The following is a 13982-nucleotide window of genomic DNA, read 5'->3' on the forward strand; positions in this document are numbered from 1 at the left end:
TTGTTTGACTGAAGAGTTCATTAGCCAAAAAGTGCTTGTGAACACTTGCCTCATGCTAAGCACTGTGCCAAGCACTTGGGTAGATATAAGGTAAGCAGAAGAAACATGGTCCCTGCCTTCATAGTGTTTCCAACTAAGTAGAAGACACCCAGACACAAGCTAGGATAAATGAAACAATAGGTTTATAACTAAAAGCTATTACTAGCCATAAGGGAAAGAAATGTAATAAGAGGCTTATGGAGTCTCTGAATTTAGTAAGGTGTGAAAATGTGGTTCCAGTCCAGGGCTGCTTAGCACAAATATCCATCTGTCTTTCGAAGGTCTGTTGTCCCTCCATCTACACTGAGAAGTCCTGTCAATGGCTTTGTTTGACTGAACCCTGGAAATTCCAGCTCCATCTCTACTCCTGAGCCTTTTAGCTTCACTGTGGAAGGAGCAAGAGCACATTAGTTTTTATAGATTTCTTTGCAAACTATCAGCTGTTTCTTAACAGAAGCACCTGAGCAGCGACCTACCTTGTTTGAAGAGGAAGGACTATGATTTAGTATTGTAATTGGATTTGATGTATCATTGATGCTTGGTAATTTTGGCATTCCTGTTAAGCATTTCCTGCATTCCTTTAACTACCAATTGTTGAGTGCCCCATCTATATATAAAATCCTTAAAGTCAACGTATTTTAGTTCATGGCCCAGTTTGTACATGTGGCTGTAATTAGTAATATTTTTCATGGCCAAACCAATAGTTGGTAGATTTTCCTTTTTTAATCTCTTACCTCCTATTTATAATCAGGACCGGTGGTTACAGCCTGTGATTCACCTCCCCAGCAGTTGTGGTTTCCGCCTTCCATCCTTTCTGACCATCCCCCCACTTACAGCTTCTTGTCTTGCCACCAACCCAGACCCTGCACCCCAGCCCTAACAGAGGGCTTAGCCGTCCCTGAGAAGCATGTTATAATTCTGTTGCAGCAGGTTATAATTCTGTGTTTGTATGCACGTCTTTACCTCTATTTCTCCCATTTTTCCTTTCTCATCAGACACCAATTTGCTAGAGATGAAAAAAAAATTAGTTTAGCAATTATCTTAAGTGGAAGTCGAAATCTGAGAGACAAATTTGGTGATGTTATCCCTCAGGGTTAGTGAGGAGTGGCTTTCCGGCCCTGCAAATTTCACTTTACTGTAAAATATTGCATTAGTAGGAATTAAATTATAATTTTTATTGGTTGCATGCCTAAATTGAATTTAATATCTTGATTCCAGATCAATTATTTTCCTTTAAATAAAGAAGTATACTTAAATTATTTTGTGTATCTCAGAAACACAGTAGGAGGAAACAGATTCCGTTTTCTTCCATCTTCCAAATCTTCAATTTGTCTTGGTCCCTGTGCTGAACCATTTAGGCAATAACATTCCATAAATTCTAATCTCCTCATAAATGAATTCTGTAGCCAATGTTCCCTTCATTCCCAGGTTCCTTTAGATCTTGTCAGAAAAACAGGAACAAGTGTACCATCTTATCGATGAAAAGTAAACAGTAAGAAAGTTGGCCAAGATGGTGCCTGATTATTCTCATTCTGGACTGTGGGAATTCCTGGAGGCAGAAACTTGACCTGTTCTCACCTTTGGGAGTTGTACTTCCAGACTGTGCTCAGAGAACTGGAATTTTTACTCTAATACTGAATATAGTTTTATTTTAAATCTTCTTAGTGCAGTTCTTATAAATAATTTTGGGGGAGTAATGGCTAGGGAGTAGTATAAGAACATCTTATCTTGGATATTTTATTAATATCATTCTAAAAGTTCATAAAGAAAACTTTTTTTTTTCAGTTGAAGAAAATGTTTGCATTCATATTATTTCTCCTCTCCCTAGAGGACTTTATGTTTCTAACAGTAATTGAAATCTGTAAAGTGTCTGCATGTATAGGGTCTCATTTGATCTATGAATTGAGCCTGTCATAATGTAAAAGAAAGGGAGATTATGGGAAACTTAAAGACAAGATCAAACAACTATAAGTGGCAGACCTGGATTTAGAATGCAGCTCTCAGATCTCCTGGTCTCTAATGCAAGGACTCTTTGCAGTGCTCAGTGGTGACTTCTGGGACATGCTTCTTCTGCTACCTTTTCTCTTCAGGTTTAACACACACACACACACACACACAATGAAACAACCCCCCAGAGCTGGGTAAATCCCCTGATACTTCTAGGTTGTATAGTGGTGTTTTGCTTAGATGGATGGCTTGGCACTTGGCAACACTTTGAGAATTTAGATTCTTAAAGAAGCTCTGCCCATAGTTTCCTTTTGAATATTTAAAAACACAACTTGAACACAGGAAGTTCTTCAACACAGATGCACCATGATTTCAACACAACAATGTGCGAATAACTATGCACTGGCTTTTGGCCCAAGAAGTTGGCGGGTTGACTTCTTGGAAGAGTGCTGGTTTGTCAAGAGAAAGGTTTGGGTTTAGATATTCACTTGGAGAATGAATGAAACTATGATAAGATATGCCTGAGGAGTTGTTCTCTTAAAAAAAAAAAAAAAAAAAACTGGCTGTTTTTTCCTGAGAAATCCATAGTACAGGATTTAGAAAATTATATGCTCTTCTGCCTATCTTTTTCCTATCAAGGGTAAGCTTTAGTTGTAAGCCAAGTTTTGCTGTTGAAAAAACCCAGGTGGGTCCTGTGGTAGAAAGGTCCCTCTTTGAATTTTATTGGTGGTGCATTCCACAGCTCCATCCCCAAGGGGCTGTAGCTCCAATGAGTTGTAATTTGAGAAGGTATAAACATGAACATATGTTGTGTACACTGCATGAGCTTGGAGCCTTCCAGGTGTTTTTTCTTGGAGCTTTGTTTTTGCATCATATCCTGATGCTTGTCACGTACCCTCTCATAAAGTTCCATTCGAGCCAGACTGTGCCTTTGACCAAAATCACCTTGCGTGCCCTTTCTTACAGAGTCTTGCATCCTGTGGGGGTAGAAGGGATTTTTAACTCAGGGACAGAATAGATCCTGCAGTGCCCAGTCCCACAATCTGTGGGAGTTTGTCCCTCTTCGCAGCTGACAGCATTGTGGAATTCCCTGTGGGACCATAACAGAAACCCTTATTAGCCAATGGTGTTGTTGGAATAAAATCTCCCCACTGCAGTGTCTTGGTCCCAGGCTATAATGTTACCCGCTGATTCCCTCTGCATCTTTACCACTTTTATTACAGCTGAACACACGCTCCTCATTAGTACTCTGGGTGATATGGGGAATCAGTGTGTTGGAAATTATGTGGAATAGGTACCAGATGTTTGTGTCAACTTGGTATGTATTGGTATTTAGAATGCTTAAGGATCACATTTATTAAATGTGAAAATTACTTACTGTCCCTTCCCCCAAATAATCACTCTCCCCCTCCCCAACCCCCAATATTTTACTCTGTGTTGCATGAGGTGTGATATTAATTTCTTTGGGGACAGATTAAATTTAAAGTGTGTGCAGCAAATGGGTCTGTTCCCAAATGCTTTGTCTGCGTTTTGTCAAATCTGAGGGCTGGCTTGCAGCCAGTGGGGATGTGGGGGTTCTGTAACTGAGATTGGAATGCTGTGTTGTAGCTAAGGATATAATGAAAGGGTGAGTCCGTTTGCATTTTTTTCTTTAAGTGGAACTGGGAATTTAGATATTCATGTTATAGCCAGACCTAGGAACATTTCCCATGTGTGCAGATAAGCAGGCATTAGTGAGAAAGAGGAAGACATTTGGTAAAATGAGAAATGAACTTGTGCTTTCTCATTAAATATATGGCCTTTTAAGTCAACCGAAAGGTTGCAAGTGTGATCCAAGCAATTCTTTTATTGCATTTTATTTTATCAGACATGAATTATGTTTCTGTTTGGCCATGGCATTGTCCTGTTCATCACGTCCAGAGGTGCAGGACTGGAGGATGCAGGCAGTGGCTTGTCATGGGAAGAACTTGGATCTGGAGTCTGAGAGTACTGGGTTTGAATCCTACCCTGCTGCTTACTGGTGGTGTGTGACCTTTGGCAAGTCGCTTAACCTTTCTGAGTCCCAGTTTCTACTGGGGGTTTTAAGTGGGGGTTTTAGCAGAATCTTTGCAGTTGTGCTATGAGGATTAGAAACTATATGTATACAGCATGCAGCTCAGAGAAGGTGCATAATAACTCTACACATGAAGAATTAAACCCTGGCTTATCGCAGGAGCTGGAGGCTGAGGGGTCTCACCATATGCTTCACAGCACTGCTCCAGGTGGCCCAGCTGCTGCACAGAGGGCCCTGCCTGCTGAAGGAGGCCGCTTGGTCTGGGCCACCTGGGGAGTTTCTTACCACAGGGTTTACTTGAATCTGTGTTGCCTTCAGGTCCGTAAATGTTTTTACTCAGTTCAAGTAGCATTTTGTGGGTGAATAGGGGCTGTGTGTCTGTCCTGGTTGCCCAGGAGGGTACTGAGCAGGAAAAACAGAGTCTGGCTTAATTAGATTCTTTTGGAAATTATCCCCAAAGACTTGTGGACGGGTCATGTACTAGATGTCTGGAAGAAACAAATACCCAGATTGGGAGGCAACAGGCAGAAGCATCTCTGGGGGTGTGTGACTCTCGGGAAGCAATTCGCTGAAATCGCACCCAGCTCTGTGGCTTACAGCAATATACTGACAGTGGCAATGATATCTGTTCTACCCACTTTATAGAATTTCCATAAAATGTCTTTTAACTATAAAGTACAGTGCAAGCTTAACAGGATTGTTGTTTGTGAAAAGCACTTCTTTCTGCTGTGATCTGTGCCCTGTTGGTTCTCACTGCAGTAAGGTAGCTTTCGGTGAGCCGCTCAGCAGCACCACTAGGGCATGTGCTCACTTGCTCACTTGGGCTTTGGGGAAGAGATGGCTCAGGGAGGGAAGGGCTGTGGGTTTCCAGCAGTGGCCGCAAGAGAAACTGCCAGCTCTCTGAGGCAGTCACTGAGAGCCAACAGTAGCAGAGCTCACGGGTCACCACAAAAGTGAGCATGTGAGTCAGACAGGGTTTTGGAGCATGTTTTCCTGGTTTCTGAGCCTTTGTGACTGTGAGGTGCTGTGCTTGGGCCCCGTGGTGGTCATGTGAGAATCATGGCCACCTTCCTACTCCAGGCTCGAGTGGTAGAGTCTGGGGAGGGGATTAGCACTTCCCAGGTGGAAACTCTTCTAACTGGAGATGAGTCTGCCATCATGTGGGCAGCCTGATGGGGAAGGATGGAAAACCAGTTGCTGGAGGCAGGCTGTGGCTGCAGGAGAGGGGCAGGAAGGCCTGGAGGCTGACGCAGGAGGTGGCAGGATGAGGCTGGGGGTGTGCCTTGCTGATGGGAGGCGGGGATTGTTATGCCTCCTTGGAGAGAAGTGTCTTACCAGAGCGTGTTGGGGAAGAGAGGACAAAAACAGGTTTGGGTTTCCTGCCTTCTGTGACATTTGAGGGTGGGGAAGCCCTGATGGGGACTTGATTCTTAGCAACCAAAAGTGTCCTGCTTGATTTTTTTCCCCCTTTAGCATAAGATTGAAGCTTTGCGGGGGAAGGGATGATTAGGGGGTTTGGGATGGACATGTCCATCCGCACTGCTGTATTTAAAATGGATAACCAACAAGGACCTCCTGGGCAGCACGTGGAACTCTGCTCAATGTTATGTGGCAGCCTGGATGGGAGGGGAGTTGGGGGAGAATGGATACATGTATATGTGTGACTGAGTCCCTTCACTGTTTACCTGAAACTATCACAACATTGTTAATCAGCTATACCCCAATGCAAAACAAACAAAAAAGACTGGAGCTGTGGCTACTAGGTAAAGAGTCAAAGAAAGACTCTAAGATTGAGTCTCCTATTTGATATGATCCTTTGTGCGTGGATCACCTCATTGTCCTTTCCCTTTTCCTCTCCTGCCCCCTTCCTCATTAATATTTGAATGCATACTATGTGATGGACATTATGGTGGTATAAGGGATACAGCAGAAACAGAATGATTGTATTCCACATTTTAGTGGTATTTGTAGTCCTAGAATGTATGCAGATGTTGAACAGATAATTGCACAAAAAAACGTTGCATGCTTCTTGGAAGAAACGCTATGACTAACCTAGACAGCATATTAAAAAGCAGAGACATTACTTTGCTGATGAAGGTCCATCTAGTCAAAACTTTGGTTTTTCCAGTAGTCATGTATGGATGTGAGAGTTGGACTATAAAGAAAGCTGAGTGCCAAAGAATTGATGCTTTTGAACTGTGGTGTTGGAAGAAGACTCTTGAGAGTCCCTTGGACAGCAAGGATATCCAACCAGTCCATCCTAAAGGAAATCAGTCCTGAATATTCATTGGAAAGACTGATGCTGAAGCTGAAACTCCAATATTTTGGCCACCTGATGCGAAGAACTGTCTCATTGGAGAAGACCCTGATGCTGGGAAAGATTGAGGACAGGAGGAGAAGGTGACGACAGAGGACAGGATGGTCGGATGGCATCACTGACTTGATGGACGTGAATTTGAGCAAGCTCTAGGATTTGGTGATGAACAGGGAAGCCTGGTGTGCTGCAGGTCGCAAAGACTTGGACATGACTGAACAACTGAACTGAACTGAACCACATGCAATGCAGTGAAGAGAAATAGTACCATGAGAGTACCAAAAAATGTATATCTAATGTAAAAGAGCTAAGAGAAGCTTCCTTGAGAGATCTGAAGAATGAATAGGGGTTCATCACACCAGGGCAGGGGTAAGTGATAGGAATGGTGAGGAAAGTGTTGCTGAAAGAAACTTTGTACATGCGGGCTCTGGTGGGAAGAAGGTTGGTATTTTTGATGAAGTAAAATAAAGCCAGTATATTAATTAAGGTAGATCGAGGTATAAATGGCAGAAAACTCAAAATAATGTTGGTTTGAATAAGAGAAAAGCTACATGTATTTAAAAAAAAAAAAAAAAAAGCAGTCCAGAGCTGAAGCAACAGCGCCACGTTCATCAGTGACCCAGGCAGCATCTGTCTTAATTCTTTGTTAGACTCACCACGTTGCTACCATCTTATGGCCCAAGATGACTGTTTTAGCTCTGTCCATCACAGTCTGTATTCCGGCTAGCAGGAAGGAGGAGAGGTCAGAAGAACACAACTCCTTCCTTTCTTAAGAAACTTCTGAGAAATTGTATATATCACCTCAGGCTATATCTAGCCAGAATTTCATCACATGGCCATACATTAGCATTAGCTAGCACTTCCAGTATAATGTTGAAAATGAGTGATGAGGGGATATTCTTGTTGATCTTAGTGAGAAAGTGGTACAAGAAAGTACAGTGATAACTGTGAGATCTTTTGGTACAGGTTTTTTATCCAGTTAAGGAAGTTCCCATCTATTCCTACTTTGCTGAGAGTCCTTATCATGTGTGATTGTTAGATTTTGTAAAATGCTTTTTCTGCTTTTATTGATACGATCATGTGATTTTTCTCCTCATTTTTCTTTTTTAGCTAGTTGGTGAGATGGATATATTAATTGATTTTCAAATGTTGTGTACCTGGGATAAATCCCACTTGATTGTGGTGTATAATCCCTTGTATCCATTGCTGGATTTGATTTGCTAGTATTTTGTTGAGAATTTTTGTACCTGTGTTCACGAGAGATACAGGTCTGTAGTTTTCTTTTCTTGCAAGGTCTTTGTCTGGCTTTGGTATTAAGGTAATGAGTTAGAAAGTATTCCCTCTGCTGCTGTCTTCTGAAAGAGATTATAGAGAATTGGTGTAATTTCTTAAATGTTTGGTAGAATTCACCAATGAGCCCATGTGGGCCCAATGTGTTTTAATGAAAACTTTCACTTTACAGAGATACTAACTTGGGAGGCAGGTGTGAATTTGAGGCCTTGAGTGACTGGGGCAGGCTTAGAAGAGTTACTTAAGTTCATTGAACTTACATTCCTGTTCTTTAAAATGGTGATAATACCACTTGCTTAGGGTGGTATTGGAATGATATACAGCACCTAGCACTGTCCAGCCTATAGTGAGCAATTACTGGGAGCTACTTATTTATTTACTTATTACTTACTTACTAATTAGACCAGACTGACATTGTGTGTTGAACTGCTGAAGACACCATTTCTTACATACCCTTGGAGGATGGGATAGATAGTTTCTGATTTTTCTTTTCTTTTATCTCTCTTTTTCACAATCTCTGTCTCCCTCCATCCCTCTTCCTTAAGGAAGGATTAATATATCCATATTTTGGATTAATATATCCATATATATGGATTAATATATCCATATTAATTGTTGTTGTTCAGTTGCTAAGTCATGCCAACTCTTTGCAATCCCATGGACTGCAGCGCGCCAGGCTTCCCTGTCCTTCAGTCTCCTGGAGTTTGCTCAAACTCATGTCCGTTGAGTTGGTGATACCATCCAACTATCTCATCCTCTGTCATCCCTTTCTCTTGCACTCAATCTTTCCCAGCATTAGAGTCTTTTCCAATGAAAAATATATTAATCATATGTTGTAGCTATTTTTCCTTTTTAAACTTGGAGGAAAAAAATTCATTAAAGCATGTCAGTAACCAACACAACTTTAGTATGTCTGATGGTCAGGGATACTGTATACTGAGTGTATTTAAATGTTGACCCCAGTGGGTCTCTGTAAAGTGCAGCTATCCTGTCAGTTGATCAGAGTGTGCCCTGTGCATTGCTTTCTCTCTGCTTTGACCTTGGACTGACTTGGATAACTCATGACTGGAGCTGCAGCCTATATAGTGGGGGTGTGCCTTGTTTTGGACTCTGTTAGGACAGGGAACAGACACTGTTAAGGTGAGGCATCGTCTTCAGTGCAGAAAGTTAGTTGTTCAGTCGTGTCTGACTCTTTGCTGACCCCATGAACTGTAGCCTGCTAGGCTCCTCTGTCTATGGGATTCTCCAGGCAAGAATACTGGAGTGAGTAACTATTCCCTTCTCCAGGGGATCTTCGCAACACAGGGTTCAAACCTGGGTCTCCCCCATTTCAGGCAGATTCTTTACCATTTGAGCCACCGGGGAAGCCTGGTGCGGGGGGCATTCCTCTTCTGATTCCCTTCCTCTCTGGGCGAGACCTTATTCTTTCTTTTGTTGCCAGTGAGTTTTTTTTGTGGAGATGAGCAGTGTGGTGACTGAAGGAAGATCTTAATGGTGGTGTGTAAGGAGGAGGGTGGTAAGGAGAAGGGCGAATCAAGCAGACTGCAAGCCTTTGGCCGATGTGTTCTGGGTGGAATTGCAGCTCAGTCAGAGCTTTGCACATACATACAAAAATGGAACCGAGAAGTATTTTCATTTGTACTTCATTTGTGATAATGGCACATTCATGGCAGGATGCCGTGAAATCAGTTCGGAAGGGTAGCAAGTATGGGTAGCAATAGCTGCTGCAAGTCCCCAGGGTTCAGTAGGAGTAGGAGACTTTCTGGAGCTCTGGGGTGTGAAAGGCACCTGACATCTCACTGTGGCTGGTAAGGGCTGGAGGAGGGGTGGGGGCACCCGCTCATACCCTTTGCCTTGCTCAGGGACTTCAGGGAGTTGCACATCCAATACCTCCTGACTGTGCTGCATTGACGTCTTCCTTCACCACCTCTCTTTCTCAGAAAACGACTGGGCTCAGGAGAGCAATACAGAGGGTGGCAGTGATTATTTGAGAAGGTACATACTTCACTTCAGACCAGATAACTGTTATCAGCCTAGATAATTTCTGTGAGTTCTGAAATAGACTTGGCACACCAGGCAGGGTGTCTGCTTATAGTATAGCAGGAGGGATGAAGGATTGCCTGGTTTTGCATTTTAGACTGGGGCTGTAATCCTGGAGAGTATTTTTACTGTATGGAAGTCAGGAAGAACTCATGAAGTGCATGCAGGTCTTTTATCTGGTTCCATTTGGAAGGTGGTGATTTAGAATGCTGTATGTTCAAGTCCCAGGCTCCTCAGCTCATTGAGGACAGCGCCAATCTTACGGAGGTATGTGAGGTTTAAGTGTCACTGACTCCTCCTTATTTCTGGATGTCCCTCCCTAGCAATTCAGTTAATGCATGTCCCATCAGTGTAGCAGTCTCTTTCCCATGTTAGCTCCATAAAGTCCCCTAATCACTGATCAGGGAGCGGACAGCTTTTTTTCTTTAAGCTTAATGATTCATCTAAGAAATATTTTTTGTATCTTACACATGTGAGGCACTGTGATGGGTGCTGAGGATACAAGGATGATAATCCACAGCTGTCAGGGAGGTCCCACTGGACTGGCAAAGACAGACTTATACACTGGTGGTTACAGCATAGAAAAGAAACAGCAGAAGAAAGGCAGAAAAATTATGGGAGCACAGAGGAAGTGACTGAGAATCTTCCTCAGTTTGGGATGTTTCTTATAGGGGTGGAGATAGCATGGAAGACGAGTTTGGGAAAAGGAAACAAGCTTGAATGAAGACTTGAGAAACATCATGTTTGGAGACCTTTAAGCCATTTGGGGTTCTTGGATGGGGGAGGGGTAAGGCTGGAGAAATAGGAAGGGGCTAGATCCAGAAAGGCCTTGCATGCCAGTTTAAAGAGCACAGGCTTTATTCATAGGCCAGCAGTTCTCTAAGGGATGGGACATGCCTACAGGGATGAGAGAGGCAGGTCTTTGCATTTGGAATGACCATTTGGTTGAGGACTGCCTGCCAATGCAGGAGACATAAGAGAGGCAAGTTCAGTCACTGGGTCAGGAAGATCTCCTGGAGAAGGAAATGGCAACCCATTCCAGTATTCTTGCCTGGAAAATTCCATGGACAGAGGAGTCTGGTGGGCTACAGTCCATGCGGTCGCAGAGAATCGAACACAATTGATTGCACACACAGTGCAATGCAATAAGGACCACGCTGGGTTAGGTGAACCATGCTTGTGTGGAAGGTAGGTTGGAGAGCTTGAGACCAGAGGCTCCTTCTAGGAATATCCATTGTCTAGGGACAGAGACAGTGACGGCTACAGGAAGTAGAGGTAGGAAGGAATAGATGGATTTCGGATTTAAGTTCTGATTGATTAGAGGAAGGGAGAATGAGGAAGCAGGAGTCACGGATGATCAGACCTTTACTTTTTCTTTCAGAGGCTCTGCTTGTATCCCGCTTCTCTTGGGAGAGTCTTTCTGGCCTCTCCCAAACTTTGCTGTGTAACTCTGGCTTCAACTGCCTCTGCTCATTCCTTCTTGGTTTTGTATGTTCTTAAGTTTGTTTCGCTTTCTCTAAGAAGAGGAAGCACTTAAAAGGTAGAATCTGCCTCTTATACTTTTTTGGGTGCAATTTTAGGTGTTTAATACCTATTAAACACCTATTAAATATTGGACTTTACACAATTCATTTATCTCTGGTTTTCTTCTAAGAGGGGAAGGAAGAATTGAACACAGATGTCAGATGGGAGGTTTCCTCCATCCAGAATAAAACATTTGTGACTTGTGTGTCTAAAAGGGAATTTAATCAAATACACGTCAAAATCATCCAAAAGGAGTTTAAGGTTGGGGTTTTAGAAGAGTAGACTAGCTTTTTTAGCCGTTTAGTTCTAGAAACAACTTGGGCTTCCCAGGTGACTCAGATGGTAAAGAATCTGCCTACAATGCAGGAGACCCAGGTTCTATCCCTGGGTCAGGAAGATCCCGTGGAGAAGGAAATGGCAACCCACTCCAGTATTCTTGTCTGGAGATCCCATGGACAGAGGAGCCTGGAGGGCTACAGTTCATGGTGTTGCAAAAGAGTTGGACATGACTAGCGACTAACAGTTTCACTTTTCACTTCTAGAAACAACTTACCTGGAAAGGCACCCCTGGTGGGTTGGCCGTGGCTTGTACATCCAGAACAGTTAATTTAATCGTACCACAGTTAACTGCTGTCTCTGAAGGGTTCGTGTTTGTGATTCCCTCTGCAGGTCCAGAGCCCCGTGCCCAGTGTGAACTGTCGCCTGTCAACGCCTCCCATCCGGTCCAGGCCTTGATGGAGAGCTTTACCGCCTTGTCGGGATGTGCCAGTAGGGGCACGGTGGGGCTGCCCCAGGAGGTGCATGTCCTGAACCTCCGTGCCGCCGACCAGGGACCCGGCCAGCCGCAGAGAGAGGTAGGTGCTGTGCCAGCTTTCTACCCACTGCCCCTTGGAATTTGTAAAGACACTTCTCTGGATGTGGAGTCCTCTTCTTCCATTCTGGGTTTAATGAGGATGCTCATGTATTCATGTATGAACATAAGTGGGGAGGAGGGCACAAAGTACAGGAGAGAGAGAGAAAGATTTCAATTAATCCAGAAGGATTGCTCTCTGCACTGGGCAACTTCTTCTCTCTAGAGAGCTTTGTCCGCTTTTCATCTTTCCTGCCCAACTCCTGCCCCCATATTGGAAAGAATGTTTTGAGAATTTTACTTTTAAAACATGGTTGTGAAAAAACAGTGTTGCCACTTTTCTGTTGTTGTAGAATGTCTCTCATCTCCTTCTGTGTTGTCTGTCTTCTTTCTTTTTGTCTTGTGAGCCTACTGCTCCTGCAGGATGTGTCAGGGGAAATGGAATTATATTAATTCCATTGTATTAATATTCACATGAAAGCCCTGGGGTGGGTAGCTCCTTATGTTAGCCAAGCACCTTCTCGAAGATGAAGATGGTCTTGGTGGTGGTGATGATGACCCAAGCTCGTAGTGACTCAGTATTTCCTCTGTCCTCAGCACTGTTTGAACCACTCAAACACTTATTCCAAGAAGTCCTATAACTGCCCTCAATTTATAGGTTATAGACAGGTGCAGTGATAACTCACTTGCCCAAGGTCATTATCGTACGAGCGAAATAGCCTCCTCTGTCTTGTGGCTCCGAAATGACCCACATTGTGGAAAATGGTCATGCTAGTTCTTTGAAGATAACACACAGTTGTCATTCTTTCTGTTTTTAAGCTTCTGTGTCAGAAATGTTATCATTAGGGTATTATTTCTCTGGGAAGAGAGAAACCACAATAAACCCCGATCCCAGTGAAGTGTAGAAAAACTCATGCAGAGCAGAATTTATCTTTGAGCTTGTTTCTGATCAAGAAAGTTAATTTCTAGAACCATTTGTTTATGTGCCTCAGCCACTCTTCATTCCAGGGGGGCGGGGGGAGTAGGACTAGGGGAGGCGAGGTGTCAGAAGGGAAAGCAAACTGATTTTAATCATGTGAAAGTGTGTGGAGTTGGCTCATTTCAAAGACAAATCATCTAACCTTCCCAGCTACATTGGAAATTATTGTTAATACTCTTGGTTGCTTGCCATTGTTGCTGCGGCACATATTTCAGGTCAGATTTCTTTATCCCAGTAATGCGTCTTTAATTTTTAACTTATGGGGGAGAATTTGTGGTGGGAGGGGAAGAAGGGGAGGAGGAAGTGCAGCTCATATGAGGTACTGCTGACTCCAGCAGTTCTTTAGCAGCAATAATTACTCATGTTATATATGCTGTCTCAGAAGAACCAAGACAGAAAAAACAAGTCCGAGCTATTACAAGAGCAGCAACAGCAGAAATTCTGCATGTTAAATTGTGCGGTATTGTTGTTGATTCTGAAAATAGATTCACGTAAGACTATTGAAGCAAAAGAAAAATACCTCAAGGAATGACAGCAGAGCTCTCCCACACTTGTATTTACTGTGTTAGGTAAAAATCGACATGGTTGTCCTGAAGATACGTAAAATGAGCTGGCATCAAGGGACATCATATGCTCAGTGAGGAAGGAAAGAAAGAGGGCCTGTGGGGATAGTCTCTAAAACTTGGTTAAAAAATGTTAACTGTATGTATGATTTGGGATTAGTGATTTGAAGGTATTACTGAGAGTAGGCAGCTGAGGGAAATTGCATTCTTCCCGTCTTTGGGGGACTTTAAGGAATAGATGGTTGTATTCTATTTTGTTAGAAGACAAAATGTTGGGATATGTGATCTTTGGAAATTCTCTCTGGCTCTGAACTGCTCTCATAGGGTAGACCTGGAGTATTTTATGTCTACAGAGTGAGTGTCGAGGATGATCCAGAGCAGTA

At 43.1% G+C, this 13982-nt stretch overlaps 1 protein-coding gene across 3 annotated transcripts in view; it reads left to right on the top strand.

The window, feature by feature from the left end:
* Positions 1-13982, top strand: part of TGFBR3 (transforming growth factor beta receptor 3) — a 209241-nt gene that overhangs the window by 73292 nt on the left and 121967 nt on the right. For all 3 annotated transcript variants that reach the window (XM_070367696.1, XM_070367695.1, XM_070367697.1), the window contains one exon: positions 11877-12061. In XM_070367696.1, the coding sequence (XP_070223797.1) occupies positions 11877-12061 (185 nt within the window). The remainder of the gene's footprint in view (positions 1-11876; positions 12062-13982) is intronic.

Source organism: Bos mutus, chromosome 3 (genome assembly GCF_027580195.1).
Source record: "Bos mutus isolate GX-2022 chromosome 3, NWIPB_WYAK_1.1, whole genome shotgun sequence".
NCBI classification, from domain to species: domain Eukaryota; kingdom Metazoa; phylum Chordata; class Mammalia; order Artiodactyla; family Bovidae; genus Bos; species Bos mutus.